At 55.0% G+C, this 14,967-nt stretch overlaps 1 protein-coding gene across 1 annotated transcript in view; it reads right to left on the reverse strand.

The window, feature by feature from the left end:
* Positions 1 to 75: 75 nt before the first annotated feature.
* The window catches only part of LOC125939649 (ATP-binding cassette sub-family A member 7-like), a 79,638-nt gene continuing 64,746 nt past the window's right edge, over positions 76 to 14,967 (reverse strand). The window contains exons 14-16 of the mRNA XM_037699959.2: positions 6,199 to 6,443; positions 1,882 to 2,018; positions 76 to 508 (exon numbers count right to left, since the gene is read on the reverse strand). Of these exons, the coding sequence (XP_037555887.2) occupies positions 177 to 508; positions 1,882 to 2,018; positions 6,199 to 6,443 (714 nt within the window). The 3' untranslated portion in view covers positions 76 to 176. The remainder of the gene's footprint in view (positions 509 to 1,881; positions 2,019 to 6,198; positions 6,444 to 14,967) is intronic.

The following is a 14,967-nucleotide window of genomic DNA, read 5'->3' on the forward strand; positions in this document are numbered from 1 at the left end:
ATCTAGCGTACCTTTCTTCGTTGGATTCAATGGGCTGGCCGGAAAACAGTAGCAGCCCGGTAGCTTTGGCAACATTTGTTTCGATAGCACATACCACTTATTTATAATTAATTTAGCCCAAGTGAAATTTTGTTGCAGTTGGCTCTTTACGAAGTATACTGCCCGAAGTGCTGCTTTTAGAGGTAAAACAGAACACTAACCTTGAAGTGTCCGTCCTTGGTGGCCCCGCAGAAGCCCATGGCGCCGTCGCCGACGATGCTGTGCACGGTATAGGGAAGCGTCACGTCGAGTCCTGCGCTGGGGGCGAGCATGGAGCTTTCGAGGTATCCTCCCAGTAGGAGCAGTATGGCTGGGAGCAGCCAGCGCATGGATCGCGTCATTGACGTGCGCGTCCAGTTCAGGAAGCGCTTGTGGAACAGACAGTGGAGCCGTGACGTCACCGCCACGTGGGCGAACACGGTGCGATTGCGCAGGGCTTGCAGTGCTTGTGCGATGCCATGGACCTGAACTGCACCGATAGCCCGAGTGTAAGACCGATTCCCATACGGGCGCTCTCGGACGCGCTTGAGTCAATGCGAATATCGAAGAAAACGCTGACTGAGCGCTAGCTGTGGTTTTTTCTGTTCTTTATTTTCTGTAATATATACGTGATGACGGTCTTGATATTTTTTGTATGGAGTTGCGGTACTCTGCCGTAGTGCACATTCGTTCAGCGTGAACACACGCAGAGAGAGCTGATGATTCTCAGCAACTTCGATCACGTGCTCGCGATATTACAGTTCGGCAATGTCAGTCACCGGATTTCACTAACTGCCGCTTGTATCCACTCGACCACGATTTGCGACTTCGCCTGGTCCCTGGAATGTCCCGTCGTTAAACAACTTTATTGCGTCGCATGTAGCAGGCCGTGGCATTTAAGTGCGCTTTGTTCATTTCTCAACAAAGAGGCCCACAGCACCGCATGCAACGTTTACGAGAGCATGTGACGAGACAAAGAACTTTCTCTACCCACTGCCCATACTTCGAATCTCAACAACGTGCTCTGCAAGGTACCCTCAGCCGCTTGAGTGGCAGACCGCTCTTTGCGGAAATGAGCCTGGGAGCAATTGGCCTAAGGACTCCGACGTGCGCAACGCCTCGAAAACTCTATTGCACTTTTTGAACACTTCAGTGACTCAACGAAAATTTCTCTGCCGAGTATGTGTTCGCACTTGTTTTCTCTTTATTATCCTTACCTATTTTTCTTTCTTTTTCACTTTTCCCAAGTGTAGTGCAGCCAGCAGCGCATGGCCTTGTTTTATTAACCAACCTATCAGTTCTTTGACCCCCCCCCCGGGAAGTGAGGTATATTGAAATCAAGCAGCCCGCGAGGAGCCGCAACCGATGTTGACACCGGCGGCTAGCGCGACGTTCCCGTCGCCACACCGAAGTGCCTCGCGATTGGTGCCGCTCACGTCTGCTCGCATCGCCATCGACGCGTAAAATAAGCGTCAGCTTATGCGCACGTCCTGCTGCTGCGCCGTTGATTTGTTAAGGGGCGACTCACGCTCAATTCGTACGGCAATTCCGCACGCCTTGCGCACGCTTTCGGACGTGCGATGAAACTGCGCATGTGGCACAAAGAGTCACAAGTTTCGTTTTACACTGTTCGTGCGGACTCGGCGGAAACACAGATTTGTGCACCGGTGTGCAACATGGTCAGTTGTACACGCGTCCGCACGCGCGCGGAAGGCGTGCGGAATGCTGTACGAATTAAGCGAAGTCGGCACGTAGCTTTGCGAATCGAGTCGCGCGGTTGACCGAAATCAGTCGCCTGCCGACCAGAGTGACTCTTTGCGACCAACTTGGTGCGAGTCGCCAGTGGGATTAATGAGCCGTTACCGTTGCTGGCTTGCCTCCTCGCGGCCACGTTTCTTGCTTCAGTGCGGATGCCGCTACCTTTCGCCGAAATCGAAGAACTCTTGGTCCTTATTTTGCCGGCTAGTTTGGCCCCTGGCACTGGGAGCCGCTCGCTGATGCTGCGATAAGGCGATAGCGGAGACGACAAGGATAGCGTTATCGAAGTCTCCAAAGTGCCGACGTTATTACGGCACGCAAGAGTGGTTCACTAAAAAGACTGAAAAAGTATTCCTTTTTAACATCTTTTTTTTTTTTTTGATCATTAAAATATTAAATTCTGGGATATTACGTGCCAGACCAACGATCCGATTGTGAGGCACGCGTAGTGTAATTTGGACTAATTTTGACGCAATTTTGACTACCTGGTGGTGTACAATATGCACATAAATACAAGTGCACGGGCGTTTTAGTGTGTCGCGCCCATCAAAATTCGGCCGCCGAGGCCGGGAATGAACCCTCGACCTTGACTGAGCAGCGCAACGCCGTGGCCAGTGGGCTACCGCGGTGGAGTTTCGTTAATTCATCGGTAATTGATTACTAGATAAGAACATGTTTCTCATTGCGACGTCACAAATTTCGAAGTAGGTTTTCGTATACTTCTGCACCGGTAAACGTTTCTGAGTTCAGTCTTGGTACACATTAATATGTAATGTATACATCGTCAAAATTCCTCACGCGAAGGTGAGGAGTTGTGATTCGCTGTTTATTTTGTAGCGGGAAGTTCAAGGCGGCGTCGCCACCCGTGCCATTTCCTGCTTCTTGTTTGTTACTTATAAAGCGTTCAAACCTGCGGTAATAGTGATTTTTTTTTGTAGTGTTATTTACTAATAATCCTGATATTCCCCTTTGACATCCATTTAACCGTTCTGTGAGCCGTGCTATTTAGGGGAAATGTGACGATGGTCTTCTGAGCTGTCAAGAAGCAATTGCAGCTTTTAGGTTCTCTTGATCGAGCACTACGCGGCGGATATATAGGCAATCAATTTTTTTACCGAAACTGGAACGGCTGAATTCGCCTTTATCAGTTGTAGAACATATGCTTTGTAATACTTTATAACGTAAGAGTTTCATCTTCACGAATGCATGACAGGCCGAATGTTTGGTAGGCTTGTTCATTCTCTTGATTTCTCTTGATCGAACGCTACGACGCGGATATACAGGGTGTTTCAGCGAACACTTTCAAAATTTATTTAAGGTGGCCTGTGGTAGATAGCCCAATTCTAGTTGATGAGCTCGTCTACTCGAAGAGGCGGGCATTACTTGCACAAGAAATTGAAATGCTTAATTGAATAATTAACAAAAATCACGAATTAAATTTTTTAACTAATTACCTGATGGTCAACATTGCAATATACAAATTGTAGCCGTGGATAAATGGGAGAAATGGTTTCCGGAGAAATGCATTGGCATTTCAGTTAGCTTCTTAAGGAAACGTCGCTTTATGCATTGAAGCACAAAATTAACTGGAACGCCAATGCATTTCTCCGCAAAGTTTGTGAATTATTATCTCGAAACTGGTGTGATCCCGGGAATTCGTTCCAAGTGGATCCACCTTCCGAACTCCACGGCTACAATTTGTAAATTGCAATATAGGGCCATCAGATAAATAATTAAAAACTTAATTAGTGAATTTCTGGTAATTATTCCATTATGCATTTCAATTTCTTGTGCAAGTAATGTCCGCCTCTTCGAGTAGGCCAGCCCATGAAGTAGAATTGTGCTATCTGGCACAGGCAACCTTTAAGAATTTTTCAAAGTGTTCGCTGAAACACCCTGTATATGGAATCTATATTTTTTATCGAAACTGAAATGGTTCAATACGCCTTAATCGGTTGCGCCGTGCCTTCGCCAAAGAAACACAAGAACAAAAGCCTCGTTCCTTTGATGCTGCCTAGATATAGTATAACTCAAACAAATCTAAAGCGCGTCATCGTCATCATCATTCTGTAAGTCGACTCAGCAGCTATAGCCCCGGGTTGAGCCGCTGACATGGATCCTCCATCTAGTGTTTTCTTTTTCTTTTTTGTTGCATTCCTTTTTGCCGAAGGTTCCAATGTGCTGCCGCATTGCGGCCTTATTGCTTGTGCCATTCGAGCGCGGCAGTGAGCTCGCTCAAAGAGGATGCATGATCAAAAAGAAGCCGGGGATAATGTCAGATCGCACAATATCCCAGCATAGTCGTTGTCGGCATCATTTTATAAATAGCTTGTAATGCGCGTACTCAACCACTGTCACAGTGTTTACCATTAGCGAGTACCTTCCTTGCAACCCTGACCAGGTGATCCCGTGGTTATAAACTAAACTGGCTTTCATGTGATCCATCCCACGGCTATGCAGGAGATATTTTGCGTGTTACCAAGTTGTCTCTTCATTGTAACTTCGGTTCTGTGGTCTTCCCGCGACATTTTTTTTTTTTTTTTTTTTGTGCTCGCTTGGTGCGGTGAACGCGCGAGCGCTTGTTTCAAGTCGGAATGCTGGAAGCGGACTGATACCGCAACATACGCATAGAGAAAGCCGTTGTATTAACTTTGTGTTCAATTGTGCAGAAAGCCGGCTTCGCTATGTTTAGTTACTATTACAGTTATTATTGAGGCCACATGGTGTATATATGTACTGTGTTCGGCGTTGAGCCAAAAGTTCTTATTGATGCGCTAAATCAGCTTTGTTCCTGCGCCAACAACAACAGGGTCCTCGCCAAGAAGCCACGTGGCCGTTTCAACACTGCTAGACAAAGTAGCGTGCGATGTAGCAACGATTGATCTAAAATAAAATACCGTGTTATTATGCTAAAATAAACTTCGACGCTATATATGTAGTACTGCATTACTTCGAGGGTATACGAAAGATTTGGAAGTGTGCTATAACGGTAACATTCCGCAAGTAATAATTACATGTATACCAGTAGCGTGATGTGTTCTGCATTATGTGGCATTTACGTATGGTTTAGGATTTTCCCTGCTGCTCGCTTGACGGGTCTGGCATGCGCCGATTGCAGTTCACACTTTGCGTCAATTTGTCTCTCAGCATGCATGGCGTCGAATTTTTTTACGCTATTGTAAATATATGGATGTACGCTGAACGATTATATGCGATTGTACAAAGTTTCAGCTTCACGCAACGGCCACACTGCCTTTAGGATGACGGCAAACAGTTCATTAACGAGACGCAATCAATCAATCAATTAATCACTCGATCAATTAATCAATCAATCGAACATTCAATCAATCAAACTTTATTATGGTTTCAAGAAGAACACAGATGAGCATATTGTTGTCGGTGAATCTGCTGAGACGCTCGGTAAAAGTTTCACTGAAAGGTAAAATAATGAAAGTGGAGATAGAGACAGATTCCTTGTAATACGTTGGTTTATCACTTGCTTTAAGGTAAAATACGTAAAACAGAAAACGATAAAGGACTTTAAGTCGCGCTGAACGCGTGAGCATGAAACTGCTCGTCAAGTGTACGTCGATCACTGGCACCACTGTTCGTTTCTGGCCGCGCAAGTTCGTTCGTGAACCTCTGCAGCTAATGACTGCCGTTAGGATTAAACGTGAAACGGACGAGTCTCTTGCGGACGCGATTGTGCTCGCAACAAAAAGAGCAAGGAGCAAGCAATAGTGGCGATGAGGGGACACGCAATAGCATTTCACGCTTCAATACGCCCGGCACCGTCAGCAGCCTTGATGTTAGCGATGTCGACGCAGCAATCCAACAAGTAAAGGAAGCAAAGCGTCAGAGGCTGGACCCGAAGATCCATTCGGTTAACCTCCAGTCCAAGACGAAGGGTGATCGTTCGGCTAGCAAGTAAAATTGTTCGCAGTTGCTGCTGCAACACTGGGCCATATGAAGTCCGCTCAGAGAATATCACCGATGAAAACGAGAAAGACGAAGACGCAAAGGAAAACGACAACCCTGAAATATGACGTCGGCAATCGTATGCAATGTGCCCATGGCTCGAGAAGCTTCCTAGGAAACCAAAGTGGATGAAAATTGCTCCAGGACATGACTTTGCTCATGATTGCGATAATAGTGTTGATGCTTGCTAAGGGGATGACAGTGACAACGACGCGGAAGACAACAGGAGGGACGATTACACTGATGATGACACAGACTTACAAAAACAGCACGACATGTACGCAGAAAATTTTGAAGATGTGGACGCAAACTTCGTGTAGCCACCGGCTGAGTGGCCTGAGCTTGGACTTCAGTGATGACGGTGACCCAAGCCCCGGAAGGCTAAGCAGCTGCAACATTTGCGCAACGGCCAATTTTAAAAGGGCTTCTGAGGAACCAACGCACCCCTGCAGTATGTCCTCGAGCGTGGTGACGATGAGGCCCATCTTGACGACGCCCAGTTTGGACTTGGCCGCCTCCAGTTCGTAGAAGAGGTCACGCATGAGAGTCGAGATGATCTCTGAGCTGCCGGTGAGTCGGAACTGGACGCTCGTCGACTTGTCCATCACTTTCTCGGCGGACGGGGAGTGCTTGCGGATGAGGGCCTGCACGCCGGCGTCTTGGTAGTCTTTGCCCTTGCTGAGTCGGAGCTGCGTGATTTTTAAAAGAAAACACTGTGGCCGAAAGAGAAAATCATTGCACTGGAGACATACAGCGTACAGACTCTTGCAATAGCCGTGCGCATGTGAGCCTCGGTCCACTCTCCTATGCACATTTGTGGATGTTGCGCGTGACTGACGTCAACGTGCCTATTTTCACTGAGCAGTATTTATGTACATCAAATTAACTGGGGCCGGTATTGTGTATCATCACACACTTCATGCAACACTTTGCATGCCAGCGTTAACAATAATGCTCGATGGTATCACAGATCGACTCGTACCAAACAAGAACCGAAACAAAGAAACAAATATAGTTTGACTATAACCGCGATGTTCGACCATGGTGCGTTTAAGTGACTTGCACGAGAAATGAAGCTTTCTAGGAGGCAGTATGAATTCTATTTTGCTGTCCGCAGGAACAGTCTTTTGTCTCCCTCAAGACCAACTAGCCCATGTTTTTACTCATAGGCAGAGTTGGAATCTATATACAGAGTCGAAACACGCACGCACGCCATGAACGCATCATGGTTTCAGAGGCAGCATGCGCATATACGTACGTAGCGCAATTCGAATCCATACTATCCGCAAGAAGCGTTCACTTCCTCATTACCGTGCAACCGCGCATGCGCGAAGGCGAGCTTTCTGGTTCTTTGTCGTAGCCCCGGCACGGACAGCGCCGCCGCTGATCATGACGCTTATTTGCATCCCCTTTAAAACGGGGCGGTGACATATAGTCACTTGGCCTGCTTGAGTTACTCAGGTATGCTGTATTCAGTATGTTAAACTGTTGGGCGAGTTGGCGCATCATGTGTCGTTGAGCAGAATTACGGGCCGGAAGAGCGTCTGTCCTGTCCACTTCCGTCTCTTCCCACCCGTAATTCCGCTCAAGGACACTACATGCTTACATGATTTTCATTCAAGCATTTTTGTATACGTCGCAACAATGTTTTCTTTTATTGCGATAGCAATTATATGGACACTCAAAAGCAGATTTCTGGCGTCGCCGTCGCTGTCGCCGTCGCCGTCGCCGTTAGGTTCCGTATGACGTCAATGGAGATGAAATTGTCGCCGCGCGCCGAACGCTGTATGTGCGAGTGAAAGGGCGCGAGGGACGCGCGCTTTCACGGGGAGTGAACGCACGGCGGAGAACAAACGCGCGTTCTGCTCTGTGCTCCCTTAAGGGCTGCAGAAGTAGGCGTCTCTTTCCTCCTCTACAATCACCATATATGTAGAGCAAACGTGCCTTCTTCCGACGCACGAAAGGCCGTGGGGGGAGGGGGAGGGAAGGGAGGCGACGTTTAGCTGCGGCACCAAGTGCCTATTTATATCAGAGGCTCCATGAACAGTCACCAACGCCGCACGCATTTTGAGCGAACGCGGGCAAAACGCCGACGTCGTCGACAACAGTTCTGCGTGTTGCCGGTGCTGCTGCATGTCCAAGTTTATACAGCTGATAAAGCTGCTATCATTACTCCGTATAGCTCTCTTCAAATTTGCTATCGCAATTGATGCTTCACCTTTCAGGTGAAACTGCGACAACTTTTTTCTCTCTTCCTCAGAACTTCTCTATCTACCGTGTACCGCTAACCTATGCCTGTAACGGATCTGGTCGTACCAATCTCTTCCCGCTTTTTTTCTTCCTATACTATCAGCGACTGCTGACCGGTTGATGCTTCCGTCCACTTGAAAATCCAAGCGCTTCTGAAAAGTGTACTTAACCAACGGTTATCACTGGGTGAATCCCTTCGCATTCCATTAGGATGTGCTGAGTGGTCTCTGGGTTTTTCGCTGCAGCATGCCTCATCTGATTGCGAATATTTGCTCCGGTATTTTTTTGTCGTTAGGCAACCAGCTCGAACCTCAAATAGCAAGGCGCTTCCCTTCGTGTTATCGTACAGATTTCCCCTTGTAATTTATGTTTTCTCATTCTTGCAAATCTCCATTGTCTTTCTTGTTTCCATTCTATGCATCTAATTCTCTGTCTGTGTCTCATTTTCTTTCTGATGACACCTGGTCGTCTATTTACACCTTTAATTGCCCTGTACTTGGTTGCCAACGTTCTTGACCTCTTCCTCTATTCTGCGTCCACTCTTATTGCGATAGCAATTATATGGACACTCCAAAGCAGATTTCTGCCGTCGTCGCCGTTGCCGTCGCCGTCGCCGTGAGGTTCCGTATGACGTCAATGGAGATGAAATAGTCGGCGCACGATAAGTGGTTCTTGAGGGAAAGGGAAAGGTTGGCGCTATCTTCTGCAGCCCTTGAGGGATCGGCGCACGCCGCCGAACGCTGTATGTGCGAGTGAAAGGGCGCGAGGGACGCGCGCTTTCACGGGGAGTGAACCCACGGCGGAGAACAAACGAGCGTTCTGCGCCGTGCTCCCTTAAGGGCTGCAGAAGTAGGCGTCTCTTTCCTCCTTTACAATCACCATATATGTAGAGCAAACGCGCCTTCTTCCGACGCGCGAGAGGCCGTGGGGGAGGGGGGGATTGGGAGAGAAGGGAGGCGACGTTTAGCTGCGGCACCAAGTGCCTATTTATATCAGAGGCTCCGGCAACAGTCACCAACGCCGCACGCATTTTGTGCGAACGCGGGCAAAACGCCGACGGCGTCGACAACAGTTCTGCGTGTTGCCGGTGCTGCTGCATGTCCAAGTTTATACAGCTGATAAAGCTACTATCACTACTCCGTATAGCTCTCTACAAATTTGCTATCGCAATTGATGCATCGCCTTTCAGGTGAAACTGCGACAACTTTTTTAGGTACAGGCACTTGTGTACTTCAGCCGGCCATTTATTTTGATCCATGTCCTTGTTCAAACCTATTTTGCTCTGCGCTTCAAACGAGGCCCAACCCATGTCTCCCTGCATTGCCTTATTGGTGGTTTTGGCACGGTTTCCCAAAGCCAACCTGCCTGTCGATCTTTGGTTAACTTCCGGCCTCGACAAGGTATCCGATTTTAAGCACAGAATTATTTCCTTTCCGCCGCCGAACAGGCCGGACGTGTTTCGAGCGAGCTCCTCAACAACGACCACCACCAAGGCCACGAGCAGGGAAAGCGGCGTCCGTCTCGGCTCCCTTTTCTCCTCGACCTGGCGGCCGGCCAATGACTCCGACCATTTTCGACCTTTTCGAACCCTTGTGATCTGCTACGCCACCGACGCGCTAAGCATAGCGCGCAACGCTCGACTCCGAGCGCCTGCGCAACGCGCAGCTGCGTTCCACGCCACACCTGCGGCCGACGCCGCCCGTTTTTACCACCTCCGCCGAAACCGTTCGTGACCATCCAAGCCGCCGACATGGCATACCAAGTCGAAGGCGTCTCCATCACCCCTGCTGAGCTAGAAGCTGACTCACGATGGATCCGTGGCGTGAAAGCACACCGTGCAGCCGCGGCCCACCAGGCCATCGCCTCAACGCCGCCTGCCTCGCCCCCATCCAAGACCCCTACTCCACCGCCAGCCATCACCCCCAGCACTACCACTCTCCGTCGTCACGCTCCCCTCCCTCGTCTCCCAGCAGAGGACTTCAAAATCGTTTTCAGACCGGGAGGGGGGCTTGACCTCCGCACTACCACTAACGGAGCCCTGCTACAAATCCTCTGCACGCTAGCCACCATCGACTATGCCACCGCCCGCACCGCCGACCGTGTACGGATCAATCCGTACAACAACTCCCTGACTATCAGCACCCCATCTGAACCCCGCGCTCGTCTCTACCTTCGGGTATCGGAACTCCGCCTGGGTCCCACCTCTTACCCCCTGCGTGCGTACATGGCAGCACCCGACAACGCCCTCCGCGGCATTATATACAACGCCGTGGACTCCCAAACCCAGGACGAGATCGTCCAAGATCTACAAGCCATGAATGTCAACACCCCCTACGCCATCGCCGACGCACGCCAGATGGGGCGCTCGCAATCTATCCTCATCACCTTCGTCGGCACTACAACACTCCCCAGTGCCATCGTCTTCAACTGCGGGATCTACCGCTGCCACCCGTTCCGCCCGAAAGCCGAGGCCTGCACTAACTGCTGGGCTCCCGGCCACCGCGCGGACGTGTGCACGAAGCCCAAATCCACCCTCTGTCACCGCTGCGGCCAGGCTCACAAGGCAGTCGAGCCCCCGACCTGCGTCCCCTGCTGCATCTTGTGCAGGGGAGCCCACGTCACGGGCTCGCGTCCGTGCAAGCTCCGGTTCGACCGGAACGGCCCGTCGTCACCTCCGGTCACCTCTAAGCCTCAGCCTCCCCCACCAGCGCCACCCACCGGGCCCATCCACCAGACCTCTCGGCCTTCCCGCCGCCGCTCTCCCTCCCGTGGTGCCCGGTCTGCCAGCCGCCACCGCTCCGTCTCCTTCCCGCCTCTGCCCAGGTCCGAGGCGTCCACCGCCCCCACCACCACATCACCGGTAAGCTGGAAATCGCAGCCTCACGCGTCGGACCCCCAAACCGCGGCCCTCAAGGCCACTATCGCTGCCCAGCAGCTACAAATTCAGGAGCTGTCGCGCCAGTTGCAGGCCGCGCTAGCGCGTCTGTCCTCCCCCGCTCCTTCTCCTTCTCCTTGCCCAGCTACCGCACCTTCACAAACGCCGCCTCAGCTGGCGCCAGCAGAGGAGCCAATGAACACGGCACCCTCGGCTGCGTCATCGCGCGCCTCCTCTCCCACCCGCCACCCCCCGCACAAACGCCGATCACCCTCTTCCGATGGGAGTTCGCCCTGACTGTCGAAGAGAGAGGTTGTGTTGCGTCTCGCTCCGACGACCTCGCCTCGCCAGTCGCGCCTAGCTCTTCTCCCGTGCGGTCGTGCCTGCACATCGCCCCGGCGTGTGCTGCACGAGCCGCGTGGCTCACCATCGTCGGCGACGTCACCTGCAGCCGCGCACGATTTGCGCGTCCCAACGCGCAACCCTGTGTGTTCCCTGCGGGCTTGCATCGTGCGACGAGTGGATTTGCTTCAGTGTTGTGCTCCGCGAGTGGCGTTCCCAACCCGACATCTGTGCCGCGTCCCCGGCTGTGCCGCCTCGTGCGCGCATCGCGTGGTCGGTGCTGTGCGCGCGACGTGCGTGTAGTGTGTTTGCCCCCTGTGACGCGCGGTTCGCGTGTTGACTGCGGAGCCGAACGGCATGGAGGGCTTCCGCAGGCCAGGAGAGCGCCCGCCGCGCGCGGGCCATCGTCGAAGTGCGAGCGCGTCTCTCGCGACCTTTGTGCCCGTGACGCTACAAGCGTCGCGTGAGCGAGGCGAACTAGAGGTGCGCGCCGCCGAGATCGTGGACGCGTGGATAAAGAAACAGGCCACCACCACCCAAGCAGCTGCCGCCGCGGCCGCGCCCGCCGTCACCGAGACACACGTGGCGCCGGCTAAACCTTCCCCGCAAGCGAGCCTTCCCCCCTCGGAGCAGGACGCCGCCATTGCTGCCATGGCGAGCACCCCGCTGCCCCCATCCGACGACGAGGAGGCCATGGACTCCTCCTCCTCGTGCAAACGCATGCGCGAAGCAGAGAGCGAGGAGGAGGAGCAAACCGGTCGCCGTAAGCTGCCGCCGCCGACCGCCCCACCTTGCCCGGAGAGCAGGGACGACGGCGACGCCATCTCCCGGCGCCCGGGGGACTCAGCCGCCTCCTCGTCACCGCCCGCGGCACGAGATGGCGCCCCCGCCGATCCGCCGGCTGCGCCGGCTCTCCTGCTCCCCTCGACCACCAGCGCCGCCCTCGGACGCCCGGCGAGTCGTCCGCTGCCTCCTTCGCGCTCTCCCCGAGGGAGGGCGCGCGCATCAACACGGTCGCTCCTCCGGCTGCCGGTGAGGCTGGCGCGAGCCCTGCTGCGTCGTCTGCTACGGCGGATGCTCGTGACGCGCCCGAGTCTGTGCCGTTGGGGCTCGCGCACGATCCCCGAGCAGACACAGCCCCAGCCGGTCCGACGCAGCACGGCCTCGCCCACCCAGCGGCGAGGTTCCTGAAGGATCCCCCCCACCACACTCTACCGAGGCAGGAGGGGAAAAACAAGAAGAAGCAGAAGAAGGCGGGGAAAAGCTCTGCACCCAAACAGGCTTCCCCCCCTGCTGCCCCTCCGGCCCCGAGACCCACTCTGGCGGGCTCCGGCACACCCACAGCAAAGGCTGCTGCACAGGAGGCCCCATCCACCCATGCACCACCAGCTGAGGGCTTCCAGCTGGTGCTGTCCAAGGCCGATCGCCGCCGCGCAAGGGCACCAGTGAGTGCTGCCATCCCGGTGGACTCCTCGGTCATTGGCACGGCCCTCTTCCGCCCATCTGTGGTGGGTGGCACTTTCAGAGGAGCACCACGCCTCTCTCTTGCGGCGGTGCTCTCAGCGCGGCCAGGTGTTGCCGCTGTGAGAGTCAATCACAGGCGCAACATCGTGGCCGCCGACGCCACCACCCAGAGGTGCTTGGAGGAGCTGCTGGCCACCACGGAGCTCCGGGGAATACCGGTGACTGCCCGGCAGCCTGCCGAGCGAGGCAGGAGCACTGGTTTTGTCCACGGCGCCGACGGCATCCCCGCAGACGCGGACCTGCTGGGGGCCATCGAGTCGGGAGTCCCAGTGCTGGCTGCTACCAGGGAGGCCGACACCATCACCATCCGGTTCGCGGGGCCGGTCCCCCCTGAGCATGTGAGCCTCTACAAGCTCCGGTTCAGGGTGCGGCCGTCCAGACCGCGTCCACTGCAGTGCCAGCAGTGTGGCCGCTTTGGGCACGTGGCTGCCTCCTGCGACTCGCCATCCAGCTGCCGTCATTGTGGGAGGTCTCACGAGCAGGGTGACAGCTGCCCCAACGCGGCCCACTGCCGCAACTGCGGTGGCCACCACCCCGCAAATACTCCTGCCTGCCCCAGGTGGCAGGAGGAACGCAGGGTGGCCACCATCTTGGCAACTGCCCCTGCTCCCCTCTCCCGCCGGGCAGTCCGCGCTGGTGTCCGGGAGGAGAACTTGCAGGCCAAGGCCACCTCAACGCCTGTGCAGGGCCTGTCTTATGCACAGGCACTGGCCGGCCTCCCACAGGCGCCCCAGCAGAAGGCAGCCCCCCCCGGACGGCCCCCCACACCGGCCCCACGGAAGCAGCGACGCCAGCCGCCCGCCACCCCTGGGAGCGAGCCCACCACAGCCCCAGCATCACTGGCAATGCCTGGCCCGGACCCTCGGGACCAGATCATTGCCAGCCTGCAGCTCGCCCTGAAGGCCATCGGGGAGATGCTGCCTGCCGAGAGCCCCCTCCGAGCCATCTGCCTGCAGGCAGTGGCAGTCCCGACCACAGTCAACCAGCATGGCTGATCCCTCACCAGCCACAGCTGGGAAATGCCGTCGCCGCCCGAGTGTTCTCCAATGGAACACCAACTCACTGCGGCGGCGGCATGCAGAGCTGTGCGCGCACCTCCTGCGGTGTGATTTCGACGTCCTCGCACTGCAGGAGGTGTACACTGTGGCCGAGGACCTGCGGCTGCCGGGATACACGGGCTACTCTGGCGCCACCACCTGCTCGACGCAGAGATGCACGGACGCTCCCTGCCTGGAGGGTGCCCACAAGAAGGGGAAGCCGAGGACTGCCATCTACGTCCGCAGCAGCCTGGCCCACTCGGTGACCCCAGTGTCGGACGTCGTGGGCGGCGCCATGGAGTGCTGTGCTGTCACGGTACGCCTTGACAGACAGGACACGACCGTGGCGAGCGTCTACGTTCGTCCTGGACAACAGTGGGACCCCTCCAGCCTGGTGCGGCTTGCAGCACGCCTCGGCGGACATGCAGTCCTGTGCGGTGACTTCAACGCCCACCACACCGACTGGGGCAGGCGCAGGTGCACCCGCCGAGGCAGGGACCTCTGCAACGCCATCAGCCGAGCAGGCCTGGTGGTACTCAACAAAGGAGGACCCACGTACGTCCGCCGTGGGGTGAGCACAGCCATCGACCTCTCCCTTACCACCGAGCAGCAATCCTATGACTGGGCTACAACTCCCGACACTTGGGGATCTGATCACTTCCCCATCTTGATCACCCCCGGGTGTGGGAGAAGGCCGAGGTCACGAACATACCACGTCACAGACTGGTCCCTGTTCAGGAAGCGCTGCAGTGAGTTGGAAGATGGCTGTGACCTCCTGAGTGCCATCATGGAGTGCGCCCAGGCAGCCACAGTCCAGTGCTCTGCTCTGCCCGATACTCCTGCCCCGGATCTGCTCCTGCTCAACCTCCGTGCGTCCAGGCGACGCGTGGAGCGCCGAGCAATCCGGACGGGCAGTGCAGAGCACTGGACCGAATACAGGAGAGCGGATGCCCGCTGCAGACGACAGGCCAGGCGCAGAAGGAGCCAGAGCTGGGGGAGCCTCTGCGCCACCATCGAGAACCGCTCCAAGGGCCCCCTGGCCTGGCGCCTCCTAAAGTGCCTGACCGGCAGGAAGGTCAACCGCCACCCCGTCCTCGCGGTGGCTATCTCGCTGGGCATCAGCGAGGCGGCCCTGGCGGAGTTGCTAGCGGACCACTTCGCCCCCCCGGCTGCCCTCGCTGCGGC

Source organism: Dermacentor silvarum, chromosome 11 (genome assembly GCF_013339745.2).
Source record: "Dermacentor silvarum isolate Dsil-2018 chromosome 11, BIME_Dsil_1.4, whole genome shotgun sequence".
In the NCBI taxonomy this organism is placed as follows: domain Eukaryota; kingdom Metazoa; phylum Arthropoda; class Arachnida; order Ixodida; family Ixodidae; genus Dermacentor; species Dermacentor silvarum.